At 31.5% G+C, this 16,785-nt stretch overlaps 1 protein-coding gene and 1 pseudogene across 1 annotated transcript in view; one reads left to right on the top strand and one right to left on the bottom strand.

Annotated features, from left to right (window-relative positions):
- The window catches only part of LOC111631552 (dynein heavy chain 10, axonemal-like), a gene marked incomplete at its 3' end in the record, with an annotated part of 405,219 nt that overhangs the window by 226,056 nt on the left and 162,378 nt on the right, over positions 1-16,785 (top strand). The window contains exons 35-36 of the mRNA XM_023375809.1: positions 4,448-4,548; positions 7,160-7,343. Coding sequence (XP_023231577.1) covers positions 4,448-4,548; positions 7,160-7,343 — 285 coding nt within the window. The remainder of the gene's footprint in view (positions 1-4,447; positions 4,549-7,159; positions 7,344-16,785) is intronic.
- On the bottom strand, positions 5,419-6,569 carry LOC111631554 (annotated as a pseudogene).

The following is a 16,785-nucleotide window of genomic DNA, read 5'->3' as shown; positions in this document are numbered from 1 at the left end:
GGATTCTCGACAGAAATTTATATTATTATTATTTAAACTTCTTGTACTGAAGCAGCGTATACATGCTATCAGAGAAGAGTATCATTTGTTCGAACATTTGTACATCTGCTTCTACTATTAGTTTTGAACTTGTGGTGGACCTCGAAAGCTTAAGCTTTCCTCGAGGTCCACTTAAGCTTAAGTGACTTAAGCTTATTTGAGAAAGCGATTTAAGCTGAGCTGGTTGTTGGTAGTTAAACTGGTTTAACGTTAGGTCAGTTTTGTTCATATTTCATACCTTAAGTTGGCTTAGTCATTTAAGCTGGCTTAAAATATACAGTGTGAATAGGGTATAACATTTTCTAGTGAATTTATTCACTAGAAAATGAATATGTTAGATTGGATGTTGCTTTTCAGAGATTAGGAAAACTGGTTAGACTCACGTAACTGGTTACATGACAAAGGAACAAGATAACACAAAAGATAACACTGATTTGACTCACAGAAAGTCAACATTGAAAAAAAGGGGGGAGAGTAAAACGAGGTCACCGTCATCAATGGTTCCCTGAGAGGTCAATTGCACCACCAACCTTTTATTATGTAATAGGAAAAATACTTACAAACATCACCACAACACAATACATTGTATGTATCGATAGCATAAAATATTTAACAATAACTTCAATCATTGATTCCAACAGAAAAAGTGCTTTTTATCTCTCCTGAAAAGTTACTTTTTGCATTTACAACATTATGGAATTACATACTTCAAATATTTTGATGAATTTACATTAAATTTTAGTTAATTTTATAAATAATAATGAATACTTTTCTGTTGTAAAGATTTCTTCTGGCTCCATTATTGAAATTAATTAACTTTAATGATGGAAGTTTTAACCTATTTATTAATCTATAATATTTTTATACATTATTTCTTCATTTTTAGTGGCTATTATTAAATGTTCTATAACTGATAAATGATAAAAGAATGAAAATCTTTTGAAGACAAAGAAATAACATCTTTCTTAATGGATAATTCTGAAAAACCTAGATTTTTTAGATTGCAATAAAACAGAATAGAAAAATAGAAAATTAATTTTATATAACTTTGTTCTAACAATTTTGTTTCAAATATTATAATTATTTTATTATTATTTATAAAATTAAGTGAAGATAATCAAACTTTGATCGAAACTATTTCTTTCAATAAAGTTCCATTTTAGTAGTTTTTGTTTAGTTAATTATTCCTCAGCTGAGATAATTTACATTGAGTTTGATGATAATTTTATTGAAGTTGTGATGAAAAGATCTTTAATTCTGACAAAATGAAAAGAGATATTTCAAACGGCTAATGTATTGAATACAGTCGACCCCCCCTATAACACGGTAGATACGTTCCGTTCTTTATGAATCCATTTTGTACGAGTCCTTGCCAATCACAGCCCAGCACGTATGCACTTTACGGACTACGGCTGTTTGAAAGGTTTTCTTCCATAAAATTAATCAATTCCTAGACTAATTTGACTCAACATTTCCAAAATACGTATATTTTTTTGGGAATAATCCATATAAACTATGCTATAAACAAAAAATTGTAGGATTACTTACCGAGTGTGTACCGTTCAACTATGCCGTTGCTTAAAGCTGGTTTTCGTTGCGGAACAGCACATGAATAGGCGGCCGCGATTTCTAATAAATAATTTTTCTGCGAAAACTTCATTGAACTTTGGAGACATCATTAATATAAATAGTTTTTATGGCCGTTGAATAAGAAATGTTTCTTTTACAAGAAATGTATAAAATTAGTGCTGTATTAGACTTACGGTACCTAATTTACATACTGTACAGACGATAATAAACTCAACTTACCAGCCTAAACTCTCAGTAGCGTGGCACTAGACGGCAAAAAGTATATATATAATTATAATAAAGTTACAATAAATTAATATATAATTATATATACAGTACCTAATTTATATATAATACTGTACAGATGATAGTAAACTCAATTTACTCGCCTAAACTCTCTGTAGCGTGGCGCTGGACAGTGGAAAGTAGTTCGGCTGCCCGATGACGTTTTACCAAATTATAGGAGTTTTTTTTTACCATGTTTGTATGGATATCGTCACAATTTTTTTGCCGTTATATAGAAATCCGAACTATAGGAACCTGTGTTATAGGAGGGCCTACTGTAGTTAAATTTTTAGGAACTAATGCATAAAGGAGTTTCAAAATTTTTTTGAAACATTTACCTTTCAGGACTTATAATGTATTTCCAATGTTGCAAATAAAATAATTAGGAACTAGTAAATTGCATTAATAAAGTAACAGAAACAATTAATATAATTTTTCAAGAATTAGTTAACACAAATTTCTATCAAACTTGGAATTTATTGTGAGAACTGCAGTCTCCAGAACAACTTATCTCATTGGGTGATGGCCATTATTAATCATCGAAAGATGAAAATATGTGAATATCTTAGCTTTCTCAGACTAACTTAATAGATTAAACTTTTTCAAGTAGAAAAATATATATTAAAATTTACCAGAATTTTAGGAGGGTCCAATTTGAAACATGGGCCAACGATGGAGTTAGGCATAAATGAATTGAATGAGATAATAATTAAAAGATATATTTATTAAGAAAGGATTAAATTCAAAATAATATAAAATAAACATATTAAGGAAACAAACTTCTAATTATAAATGACCCTTAAAAGAATAAGATCGAATAACAACTCATTAAGTAATTCCTTTTATAGAGAGAGAGAGAGAGAGTGTGTGTTTACATAAATATTACCTACTTGCAGTCTTCTATTGGAGAGAGATTAGTTGAGAGCACATGGGACATTCCCTAATCTTCAATATTACCCCATTGAAGGTCAAGTGACCTGAGCTTGATTTAAGTTGATTGAACTGCACTGAACTTGGTGAATTTGTCTAACTTAGCATAACACAACTTAGCCCAACTGATGTTTAGAGGTGACCTATTACCTTTTTTACAAAAATCTCATCCAATCAGATTATTTGAAAGAAGCCCTCCATACTTCCAATGCATGATGGAAGTCGGGCAGTCTTGTGGATGGAGTGAGAGAAATCACACACTAACTATTGTTTTTGGAGGAACTGTATCATTTTCTGCCATCAAAATAGGAAGTTCCTTTTACAAACAGATAAAATTTTATCAAAAATTATAACAAATATTTGTTATTTAATTTAACAAATTTAAATCATCAATCCCAGATTCTCACATTATGTTTATTTAATCCTTTACATAAAATACAATTTGATTCAATGGTCCTTTTTATTATGCTTACACAAAACCTTAATAGTGAAACATTTATGCTTAAATTAAACATTTTCAATTTGCTTTATGAGTCATCCTGAGGTTACATTATAGAATATTATAAAAGAATAATTTAAAGATCAAATATGTTAAAGACATTTTACAGATCTATATCCAAAAGAATATGTGATTACTAGGAAGATACATGTATTGTTTGCTTCAAATTGAATTTAATTTGATGTATTTATTTTGTAAGTATCTGTGTTCTGTGAGTTTGGCTTGTTATAATCCTAAATATTTGTAGACTTTGCTCTGATCCATAGATTTAATAACATCTCTATTTTCAAGTATAAAAGAATCTCCCTTCAGGATTCTTTTTTATATGTAAGTGACCTGCATTTGTCTAGGCTGAACACCATTTGAATGTCAGTGGAATAAGTCTATATAACTTCTAATAGATAGCTTTGCTTGTGTGGATGTGTAAAGTTTTATGTCATTCGTGTACATGAAATGAATAATAAATGTTGTGCTGTGTCCATATTTAGTGTTATTTAATTGATTGGACAGTGAGTTCAAGGCCAGACAAAACCAGAGTAGATTTACCAAGCTCTCTGAAAAATGCTTTACTTTAAGTATTGTTTGTTTTCATTTATGTCTTGAATCTAAAGTGTAGTGTTGTTCTCCAGTGTTGCATTGTGTTTTTAGAAATATTATTGTTATTGGATATATTTTGTGTAGATTAGTGTATGTATTAATTATTAGTATAATTTATAAGTATGATGAAATAAAGTAGAAAAACAAAAATTTTGATATTTGGGATGGTATTACTAAATTGCATATCAGTAAGTGTCATAATTTCAATGGCTGTTCTAAAGACACAAGATATATGGTGGTACAAAACTGATTGTGCCACACAAACAGATTATGCAAAACTTGTTTTTATTTGTTTTTACAATTTTTTATTTGGTATACATTGCCAAATACATTCTATTGCCACTGTGGGCTACTTGCATGAAATCATGGTATTTTTCTTATTTTACTATTAAAATTTGAGTGATAGTATAAAAGTAATGACATAACTTTTTTTATATTATTAGACTTTGAAAATTTGTTTTTGTTATACTTTAAATATTTCATGTGCATTTAAAGTCAACATACATATAATCAATATTATTTTTCCAGATTTCTTCCGAAATGTCTAACAGTGACAGAAAAAAATTTAATATGGTATTACTAATTATGATTCATGAAAAGGATATTATAGACAGATTTATTCTAAACAAGTAAGAAGAATAAGATAGAGTTATTNGCCATATACACCCAAGTTTAATTGCTGTATACACCAAGTATACCACTGATAATAGTTATTTGAATAGTGTGTTGAGATAGTGTAATCAACATATGTTGACGCCTTGAAAGCTAACCTTGAATGTCTTCTTGTGTTATCAAGAGGAACTTTTTTAGTAAGTAATATGCAGTGGCATACCATGGGTGTCAGCTGCCCGGGGCGGAGGAAAATTTTGCCCCCCGCCTTATTTAGGTATTTCAATTTAAGAGACCAAAATTCAGTTTTGTCACAGAACAAGCAATGAAAAATTCGGTGGTAGTGCAGCAATCTGTTTAAAATAGTTCAATTGGATATTAGTGGTGTATATGAACGCAAACGAATCGTACAAGCAAAAAAAAACAAAAAAAAAAGGTCAACAGGTTTCACAGGAAATCCTCGGATGAAAAAGCTACTAGTTCACCTGGCGAGCCAATTCCCGGACTGTCCAGACAATAGTACTATCATAGGCGCAATGCAGTATAGATTAGGATGTTTCAAATTTTTACAAGATATTATTATTATTTATTGTGAAATTTTGCCACCCCCTAAAAAGTACCAGTGGTGTACCAGTGGTACACCACTGGTAATATGAAAGGAAATAGATTGAAGTTAACAAGTGCCATCTAATGATGGCATAAAATACTTAAGTAATAGTTTTACATTTTAACATTTATTATTTTGCTTTTTATATTGTTTCACTACTATCAAAGTATTTTTTGTGCATTTATAATTATATTTAGTATTTTTATTTATGAAATTTAAACAGATGTGTTATTTATTTTTTACAAATAAATACACTACTGGCCATTAAAATTTCTACATCAGGAAGGAATGCAAAAAACAGAATGATATTTATTAGACACATACATTATAGTGGGATGAACAAATAATTAAATTTTTAGGAAATTTGGAGGTATAGATCTTGAGAAATCAATACCCAGAGTAGTCACTTTTGGCAGCAATAACAACACTTGTCTGCCTGACATGTTGTTGAACAGAGATTGGATGGCATGTATGGGTACAGCAGTCGATGCAGCTTCAACTCTATGCCACAAGTCATCGATCGTAGTGACTGGCAAGTGGTGGTGTGCTAGTTGCTCAGCAACCATTGACCAGACATTTTCAATTGGTGAGAGATCAGGAGAATGTGCTGGCCAGTGCAACAGTCGAACATGTTATGTATCAAGGAAGGTCAGGACAATAAGGGCAACATGTGGTCATGCATTGTCCTCTTGAAACGCAGCTTTACGGAGACCTTGAAGATAGGGCAGAGCCACAGGCAGAGACACATCAGAAATGTAATGGCTGCTATTCAAAGTGCTGGAAATGCAAACAAGAGGTGATCAAGACGTGTATCCAATGGCATCCCATACCATCACTCCAGGTGATGGGTCAGTATGATTATGTCAAATGAATGCTGGCAATGTGCATTCTCCACAATGCTGCCAAATACGGATGCAGCCATCATGGTGCTCTGAACAGAACTGGGATTCATCTAAAAGATGATGTGACCCCATTCCTGCGTCCAGGTTCATCATTGATCACATCATTGGAGGCACTCCTGCCTGTGATGCAGCGTCAAGGGTAGCCAAAACCATGGTCGCCGTGTTGACAGTCTATGCTGCTGCAAACATCATTGAACTGTTTGTGCAGACACTTGTCTTGCAAATGACCCCATTTCTTGACTAAGGATTTGTGACGTGACTGTATGATCTGTTAAGGCAATGTGGATAAGATGTCTGTCTTCTCGACTGTTAGTGATAGTGGACCACTGAGATCCTGCATGGCATTCTGTATGACTGTCCTAAACCCATTGATTCCATATTCTGCTGACAGTCATGGGATTATGATCAACACAAGCAGCAATACTGTGGTACGATAAACAATCCTGGTAGACTACAATTTGACCTCGATCAAAGTCAGACATGTGCTTGTAGTCATTTCTCCTCCTTACATGAGGCATAACAACAATGTTCTTACCAGAAAACAGTGCAAATGGTTTCTCATACAAATGCAAGTTTTGTATGAAAAACCTGCTGTAAAATCTCTTCTTTTATACACATTATAGGTGTCACTACTGCCGCCTGCCTTGCATGAATGTGTTGAAAAGCCAATCATTTGCATATCAAAGCATGTTCTATCTGTTGTGCAACTTTCATATGTGTGGTATGCCACTTTCCTGGTGTGGCAATTTTAATGGCCAGTAGTGTATATACATATATATATATATAGTTTTTTTTACAATAATGAGTTTACAAGTGGATGTCATTATAGTCAGTTATAAGCTTGTCCATTGACTTCATGACACTGAAAATATAACTTGTGTATGAAACCTGAAACAAGGAATCAAACAATACTTTATACAACATGAAAACTCTGTTAGAAANAGCAAAAATGTTTGAATAAATTTTCTAGTTATTTTAGATTTTTTTACTTGTATTATTTTTATAAGCTAAATTTATTGAATATCAATCAATTATAGATAAAAAATTTTCATTTCTAGAATAACTTTATTATTGTAAAAATAATAAACATGTTTTGAAATGTATTCATAAATAATTTTTCAGTATAATCAGTGCTAAAGACTTTGATTGGGAAAGACAGTTAAGATTCTATTGGTTAAGAGACCAAGATGAAATAAAAATTTATCAGTGTAATGGAGTACTTCATTATGGCTTTGAATATATAGGATTGAATGACAGATTAGTTATAACTCCATTAACTGAAAGGATTTATTTTACAGCTACTCAGGTAAGTCTTTTGTTTTTATTGTGCAATTAATTAAGCTGAGTTATCTGTTTGAATTCTCATTTTTATATATATTTCTAATATGATCACATAATTATCAAATCTTATCAAGTAGTGAAGATATATTTTTACTTAAACAAAATAAAAAATAATTTAATATAGCTAAAAAATTAGATACATCACTTATTTATTAGAAAACTTTAAATGTAATGTCCATTCAGGTATGAAGGAGCTTTTAATGAAAACAAATATGGTAGAGTCTCGAAAACTTGGCCTAATGTGGACTGAAGAGTGGCCGAGTTTGTGAAAATGCTGGGTTATCAGAAATGGGATTAAAAAATAATATAACTAGTAATAAAATAGCCATAATGACAATCATTTTTAAAAAATTTACAAAATATTTAAGAAACACTAAATAAATGAAGAATTTTCATACTTTGTCCTCAACATCATTTCAGAAACATATGTTTTATCAAAAAATTTACCTTTTATTAGAGGCTACTCATCTGCTTCTAATCATCCTGTTTCTTCAATTTTTTGTGAATTTATTAAAATTTATTGTCAGTTTATTAATATACATTTTTATGATTATGCCATTGCCAAAAGGAATTTTTTTTTAACATTTTGAATATTGAAGCAAATGAGAAGCTTTTAATAAAAGGTCAACTTTGCTGTAAACTGTTAAATTCCTGAGGGGTTTATCAAAAATGAAGTATGAAGATATATATTTAGTGTTTCTTAAATTTTTTTTTTGAATTAAAAAAATTTGTAATGATTTTATTGATTGACACAAAAATTTGTTTGATGTTAGAATGGGAATGCCAATGATTAATTTTCCAATAATAATATCTTTTCCTGTTAGATAGAAATCAATATAACAAAAAATTATATCTATAAGCTGGATATCCACATAGCAATTTTGTTTATAGTTTCCATTTCTTTATCAAAAATTTTTAGTATATTGCAAATTTCTATTAATTTCTCAGTTGATGTAATTGAGCCATTTTGTAGAAAATGATGTCAAATCATCTTGGAACTGAAGCAATAATGTTTAAAATGACTTCTGTATGGAAAAGGCTAGGATCTGAAGTACTCATTAATGATTGATTTTCTGTGAGTTATGTGATGAAAAAAATACATCTGGCTCAAGTGTCTGATTTACACCTAACCATGTTATTCAGATGCTCAATTTTTCTAGGTCATGCAAGTGTAATGCTGAAAGTATTCAAATTAATCAGCAAAATCACTCATGTGGATACCCAACTTTAATATTTCTGCAAGTTAGACTTACAGATTGAAAATAAAAAGTTAAATATTTGAATTTTGAATTTAATAACTGATATATGATTGTCAGCTATTGAAAACAAATTTGATCTTTACTGGTTCCTACGCTATGACTAAGCTAATCACTAAGCTATAAAATGTAATGATTTAATTGCCACTAATTCTACGTAATAGCTATTTTATACATTATATCTCAGTTTTATTTTACAATGAGTTAATTTGTATGATGTGTTTTATGATTACAAATGCACATTTTATGATGCATAATATTTTGAATGTTTTAGTAACACCAACAAAATATTTAAAAAACTGTTCTTTGTTCAAATTAGAATTGTTGTGATCTGATAATAAGACAAAATTTTTCAAAATATTAAACTTGATTATTACAAATGCACATTTTATGATGCATAATATTTTGAATGTTTTAGTAACACCAACAAAATATTTAAAAAACTGTTCTTTGTTCAAATTAGAATTTAGAATTTCTGATAATTGATAAAAATTTTTCAAAATATTAAACTTGATTAAAATATTCAGATTCCTAAAATTTTTTTTTTTGGATTATACATAGCTGAACATATTATATATGCTTTATTGTTGTATTATTATTTTTTGTTTTGTACCATACATTAGTACCATTGTTGTGTTTTATTTTTTCTTTTTGTTTTTTGTTACTACTTGTATATACTATACATATACCTGTAAGGTTTGCTTGTTGTTGTTATAACAATCTTGTTAGGCAAACGTGCATTATGTAACTAATATGTTATAAATATATCACTCTCTATTGATGATGTATCTGTATTTATAAGATTGATATAGAAGATAGATGATGACATATTAAAAATTCAACAATAAATAGAAGAAACAAGTATTTTTATTGTGTTTGATTTTATAATGAGATTATTTGCTGTTTAAAATATTTATTCTTTCTTTATTTATTTGATTTATTTTAATTGAAACCTCAACATTAATATCTAAAAATAATATGTTGATAATTCAAAAAGTTAGTTTTCATACACTAGTAAAAATCATTAAAATTAATTAATTCTTCAATTATTTTAAACAGTCATATTTGGAATTTCAAAAATTCAAAACTATCACTGTAATAAATACATTATAAAAAGTAAAATACAGAATGATATTTATAATAAACAATATAAATTAAGTTTATTTTAATGAAACTTTAGATTTGATTTGGTAATGTGAGTCATCAAAATATCAGAATTTGATGTTTGTAATTGTGTTGTATTTGTTAAATATTTCATATGTTATAAAAGCAAAAATGTTTGAATAAATTTTCTAGTTATTTTAGATTTTTTTACTTGTATTATTTTTATAAGCTAAATTTATTGAATATCAATCAATTATAGATAAAAAATTTTCATTTCTAGAATAACTTTATTATTGTAAAAATAATAAACATGTTTTGAAATGTATTCATAAATAATTTTTCAGTATAATCAGTGCTAAAGACTTTGATTGGGAAAGACAGTTAAGATTCTATTGGTTAAGAGACCAAGATGAAATAAAAATTTATCAGTGTAATGGAGTACTTCATTATGGCTTTGAATATATAGGATTGAATGACAGATTAGTTATAACTCCATTAACTGAAAGGATTTATTTTACAGCTACTCAGGTAAGTCTTTTGTTTTTATTGTGCAATTAATTAAGCTGAGTTATCTGTTTGAATTCTCATTTTTATATATATTTCTAATATGATCACATAATTATCAAATCTTATCAAGTAGTGAAGATATATTTTTACTTAAACAAAATAAAAAATAATTTAATATAGCTAAAAAATTAGATACATCACTTATTTATTAGAAAACTTTAAATGTAATGTCCATTCAGGTATGAAGGAGCTTTTAATGAAAACAAATATGGTAGAGTCTCGAAAACTTGGCCTAATGTGGACTGAAGAGTGGCCGAGTTTGTGAAAATGCTGGGTTATCAGAAATGGGATTAAAAAAAATAAGTACGAGTGTTTCCTCAGAAAATACTGTACTGTACTTGTATGTATTGTTTGCTTGAGAATACAACAGAGAATAAACTGCCCAAATACCCGTAAACAAAGAAAAAGTACTGTACATACTGTACTTTATGAAGGCACAGAGCCTTTACTACATGAAAATGAAAATTAATGGATACACAGTGTACAGTAATTTACCTGATAAGACAAACCTCAGAAAGATACTTTATTAAGCATAAAGCTGTCTACAATGAAAATTAACTATCCGACTTTGCAAAAACTGGCTACTTTTTTTAAAGAAATGCGTAATGTCTTGTTGTCTTCCACACTGCACTCTGCGTTTTGCTGCTTCATCATGAAGATGATGAAGGAACAGTAAGTCCATTACCGACGCACCTTGTTCAAAATACTGAAGGGCAGTTTCGACAGCCTTTAGTCCCTCACTATGTGATATTTTAGGAGCTTGTACAGTGGAGCCGTCAATGTCAACGTCTTCGTCATTTTTCAGCATTTTCTCATTAACTGTGACAGCAGCAATAATTTTTGCATCGGACATAATGTTTTGCTCGGTATCATTCTGGAACCACTGTTCGATGTCATTTTCATCGGCTTATGCACATCCAGGAACTCTTTTCAGGAGGTCAAGTAAGTTTACATTTTCTGCATCATCATGTTCAACAAACTCATTTCCCTTGTGATCAAGGAGTTTTCACCAGGAACGAACTGGTGTTAATGACTCTAACTCGTTCCAGGCATCCGCCACCCAGCCAACAACATACAATAGGTTAATTTTCTTTAAGTTCTGGATAAGACCTTGACCATCATAATTTGCAGAAAGAAGGGAGGATAACAGCTTATGCCTATATCTTCTCTTGAGACTAACCAAAACTCCTTGGTCCATTGGTTGGCATAACATGTGACATTGGGTGGTAAAAACATTGCTCGTATGTCCACATTTTTTAACTCTTCAATGTTTGGGTGTAAAGACGCGTTGTCCAAAATCAGAATAGCCTTCTTTGGCAGGTTTTTAGATTTTAAAAACTGCTCAACCGATGGAGCAAATACTTCATGGAACCATTCTTTGAAAATTGCACAGCTCATTCAGGCATGTGACTGGTTTCGGTACCAAACTGAAAGTTTACCCATTTCAATGTGCTTAAACGCATGTGGTTTCTTTGATTTTCCTATGAGACCAAGCTTTAATTTGTGCTCACCTGTTACATTACTGCATGCTAGGATTGTTACCCTCTCCTTGCTTCTTTTAAAACCTGGGGCTGACTGTTCTTCCTTGAAAGCAAGATTTTTTGCTGGTAACAGTTTATAATTTAACCCTGTTTCATCACAATTGTACAATCGCTCTCCGGTCAAACCTTCAGCTTTGATAAAATTCTGAAAGTTTTTTTAAACAGAGACATATCCTCCGTGTCCCCAGATAGTTTTTCCCCACAAATACTAAGCTACTGGACTCCATAGTGTTTCTTCCAGTGATCAAGCCAGCCAGTGCTTGCGACAAATTTAGGATTGTTGTCTTTTTTAAATTTTTTGTAAGATCTCAAGGCATTCTCTTGCAAGATTGGCCCACTAATTGGTGTGCCTTTTTCTCTTGTTTGGCGAAACCAAATGTAAAGTGCTTCACTTGCCTCATTAAAGTCACTTTCCTTCATACTTTTCCTTTCTTTCAATGTTGCTGTACACATTCTGCTAACACACCATGACTCGATTTCCGTCCACTTCTTCCAGTCTCCAATCATACTTTTGCTGACTCCCAAGTCCTTAGCCACTCCACTGACACTTTCTCCCTTATCCAGTCTCTTTAATGCCCACAACTTTTGCTCTATAGACATGTTCACTTGTTTTCTTTTAATGGATGATGCCATTGTAGAGTACTGTTGTCGGGATGGAGTTGTTTGGATGTACTGTTCCTGCGCTTTTCCTCTTTTTCAAACGAGCAACGGTTGTCGCTGTAGAAATACGGATTGAGAAATGACCGTTAGTTTTGAAAACAGAATAGATGATTGGCCGTTGATCATCGGATGATCGTGCGGACCTCCGATAGGACTATGAAGCGCTCATTGGTCAATCAGCACTATCTTCATTCCATATAGAAAGATTGAGTTTAGGCGGAAGAATTAAGTTTGCCTAAGTTCGTTTTTGCCCTGCCAAGGTGTGGCCGAGTTATCCAGACTGCCAGGTTATCGAGTGCTGAGTTTTCGGGACTCTACTGTATTAATAACAACTAAACTATAATAAAAATCATAATAAAATACACAAAACAACAACTATAAGAAGTTTAAAAATGACAGTTTCCTTTTTACATAGATGTTTAAAATTAGTATACCATAATTTTGTACTAATAATTTTTGGACATCTGTGTTTAAAAGTCAATTTCAAAAGTAGGTGTGGGTTATATAAGGAAACAGGTTATCTGTTAATTTTAAGATACAATTATGAACTCATTGAAAGCTTTTTGTTTAAAGTTATCAAGAGAAACTTTAGAAAACAGGAAAAATCCTTTATGATTGTACATATTCATCTGCTGTTGCAAATTTTCCCCAAATGAATGCATGTAGAATATATATAGAAATGCCAGGTCTATAGTTCTTTAGTGCCTGTACAAGAGAAGACTATAGTCATGCTAACTGCCTTATACATTCTCCACAGGTTTTATTTTATGGACAAGTTCTGAATAATTACTAATTTTTTTCAGTATATGTATTTTGTGTGTTGTTTTTGGAGTGGCTATGTCTATGATGTATGTGATTTTATTTATTTTTTGTTAATAAATGTGATATCTGTTCTGATGAATTGTTTATCTGTGATTATAATGTATTCATATTATATTTTGTGTGTTGTTTTCTAAGATTATGTGTGATTTGTATTTATGGTGTGGTTACTGGATGTGTAATAGTTTGTAATTGCATGTAAACTTTTCATATACAATAGGATCTTATTTTACATGAGATTTTTATTTGCGTATTTATGTTTTTATAGAAAGTGAATTATTTGATTAAACTCCCAGTATTACTAAATCTGACTATTAAGTCTGAAAATTGTCATTTTCCAGCTTCTGACATTCTGAACATGAAGAACTACTAAATGCTATTCATTATAGTGAATATTCTGGATTGCATGTATTTTTATCAAGTGGTATACTTGATATAGTACGGTAAAATTTCATTCTGTACATTCAGAAATACTCAACTAAAATGTATATTACAGTAAAATGTAAATATAATATTTTCAGTATATTTTAACAATTTTTTGTTAATTTTAAGTGGTTGTATAAGTAACAAGGCAATCATTTTGGACAACTTGGGATGGAGCATACATTTTCAGGAAATTATGTTTTACATGATATTGTTGATATACAACTAATGTATGAAATAAGACTGTAATGTATTATATTCACTATTTGGTTATGTTGATGTACAACTAGTATATAGTCAGTTTATACTAAAAGCTTGCAACCCAATGTGATGTATTGTTTAATTTCATGAATGATATGGCATTTTCTACAAGTGTCATCTATTGTGTCTTTTAAAATATGCTTCTTGTAGTTTCTTGAATTTATGATTTTGTCTTGCATGGTAATCATGAACCCTTTCACTTCTCCAAAGAGGCATTTATTAGTCAGCCAGACATTTGATGCAATTCTGTCAATGTGATTCTGGTCAAGATTGTTAGGATTCTACTGTGGAACTTCTAAGTCCATGACTGCCTGATGGTGTCTGTGCATTTTTTGTTTTGTATTAGGTTAGTATTGTGTAGGTTTAATGGTGTATAATTTTTGTCTGCAAGAATTACAGTTTTGCATAAATGTGATGTTTCTTGTTTTTCATAGAAAAACTTTTACAGTGTGTGTGTTTGTAGTGAAGATTTACTATATCTGTGAGGCCTTGTCCTCTCTCTTGATGAGGAAGAGTCATCCATAGAAAGGCTGACTGTCTTTCTATGGATGACTTAGAGTGGTGCTTGTTATGTTTTGTTAATGCTAATCATGTCCTTTGGAGTTGTTCAGTGTGAATTAAGCAGCTATTTCAGATGCTGCTTATACATAAATGTAATTAAAATTCTCTTGTAGAATATTACACTGACATTCACAATGCATTTTAATATAAAATACAACATTTATTATCTATATAATTGCACATGCTAAAATGATATGAAAAACCCACTGTCTCTGTGTTGTGTAATTGTCAATAAAATGAATTGCAATAGAGCACAGTTTAAGATAAAAAAAAAAGACATTACATTTATCAAATTGTCTTTTATTAAATCATTTTTTGATCAAATCAAATGATGAACATAAGTAAATCATTTTGGTTTATCATGTGTTTCATTATTTTTTTCTAATTCATCCATAGATAAGCAAATATTAACTTTATTGATGTGAATAATAGTTGCAAATAAGTGAAATGGGGCCATTCACATATTATGTCACATTATTACCCCCTCAAAAGCAAACACTTTATTACATATCACATATTTTACCTCATCCAGAAATCATGCAAGTGAACTGACACAAAGCAAATAAGATGTTTTATTGCACAAACATTGTTAGTTACTTTGTGCTACTGAACTTAAACTTTCATTTAAAACACATACATTAATGTCTATAACAGAAATTTGACTAATTGACTAGCAATTTTAGTAACTTTAACATTAGTTAAATCTACATGTCTTTTTCACACCACTACTTCTTCAGTTTCTTCTAAATTTTTAATCAGAATCATTCTGATTCTGATTAAAAATGCAATAGTACAATGAATGAAAGTACAATAGTGTTCAATCAGGTTGCATTTGAACATTATTGCACTTTTTCCTGGCATATTATTATGTGTGGCTTCAAACTTCTGATTGATGAATATGGTACATTTTTTGCACACTCGGTCACTCCAAAAAAGATTGTTTACTGAAAGGCAAAAGGCATTTGTATGAGGCCAGTTTCCTGTCGGGATGAGGCTGAGACTGGCTGTTCAACTAAAGCCAATAAATGGTGACTTATTTCATAAACAGGACTGGGTCTGCAAAGGAACAGGATGCAATGTGATTTAATTGTCACATTCCCAAGCCTAATTGACACATCCCTGGTCGTAGATCATGTGTAAGAGCAGGCAATCTCCTTGCACAGAGTTTAAAGCAGAAAATGCAGATGCTTAGTTGGAGGGGGCAGTGGCTGGGACTGACAAGACCCAGCTGCATTTTCTCTGGGAAGAATACATTTGGCTGAAATTTATGGAACAGTCATGCAGGGAAGAGCCCCCAATTTGGAGGGCAGCAGCCTGGGTGGGAGGGTGTTTAATGACCCCATGACCCGAATCATGCCCCTGGCAACAGACCAGGACCACTTGTGGCCGTCGGCCATAAAATTGTATAAAATATTAATTTTAGTTAGTTTTAAGTTTCTTTGTTCCTTTATTTCTTACTTTTCTAGAACTTTCCTTTCCAACCTTTTTCCCTTGGGTGGGATTAACAATCCCAAGAAATGGGAATGAAACAAAGGGTGAAGTGGGACCCTAAGGCGAAAAAGTAGAAACGAAAAGGAGTCGAGGTCGAGCTCTCGAGGAGAACTGACGAGAGAAGGTAGTGTTCCGGATCGCTTGTAAGACGATCGGAGACTACGAAGCTAAAAGAAGAGGTCTGGGCTCGAAGACGCAGAGTAAGGACGGAGAAGTGGTATAGCTTCAGATTGAGTGTGAAACAATTGGAAGCTACAAGGAGCCAGCGAACCGATAGGAAGAAACTCCTATAACAGAACTTTAGAGGAAGCCATCGAAAGAGTCGTACGAAACGATATAAAGGAAGGACGAGAGACAACGTTCCACGGAAAGGTCCACGTGGTGTCCCACCCAAGGTTTCGAACTCAAAAATCCCGGGTATTTCCATCTCCCTCTTATGCTTTATTATTTTTCTAATCTCTTCTTCCCTTTTTAGTCGTAAGTAGTGTAAGAATTAGTTATAAGTTTTTTGCCTCGCGTATAGTCGTAATTCTCAATTAATCCGCTGTTTGTTAGATCAAATTAACGCATGTACGTACAGAGATTATTGTATTGTTGGGATCTGAAGAAAAACGAACCTGTTCGAAGCGACAATAAATATCTTTGTGTTAAAGACATCCAACGTGTATTTATTTCGTGCTTTTCCGCTCGCGGGACATTGTACTTGTCGCAACGAAACACCACA

The sequence above is a fragment of the Centruroides sculpturatus genome, unplaced genomic scaffold (assembly GCF_000671375.1).
Source record: "Centruroides sculpturatus isolate CEXI.00-Female unplaced genomic scaffold, Cexi_2.0 scaffold686, whole genome shotgun sequence".
Lineage (NCBI taxonomy): Eukaryota > Metazoa > Arthropoda > Arachnida > Scorpiones > Buthidae > Centruroides > Centruroides sculpturatus.
Note: the sequence above shows the minus strand (reverse complement) of the source record. Positions and strands in the feature narration are given on the sequence as shown.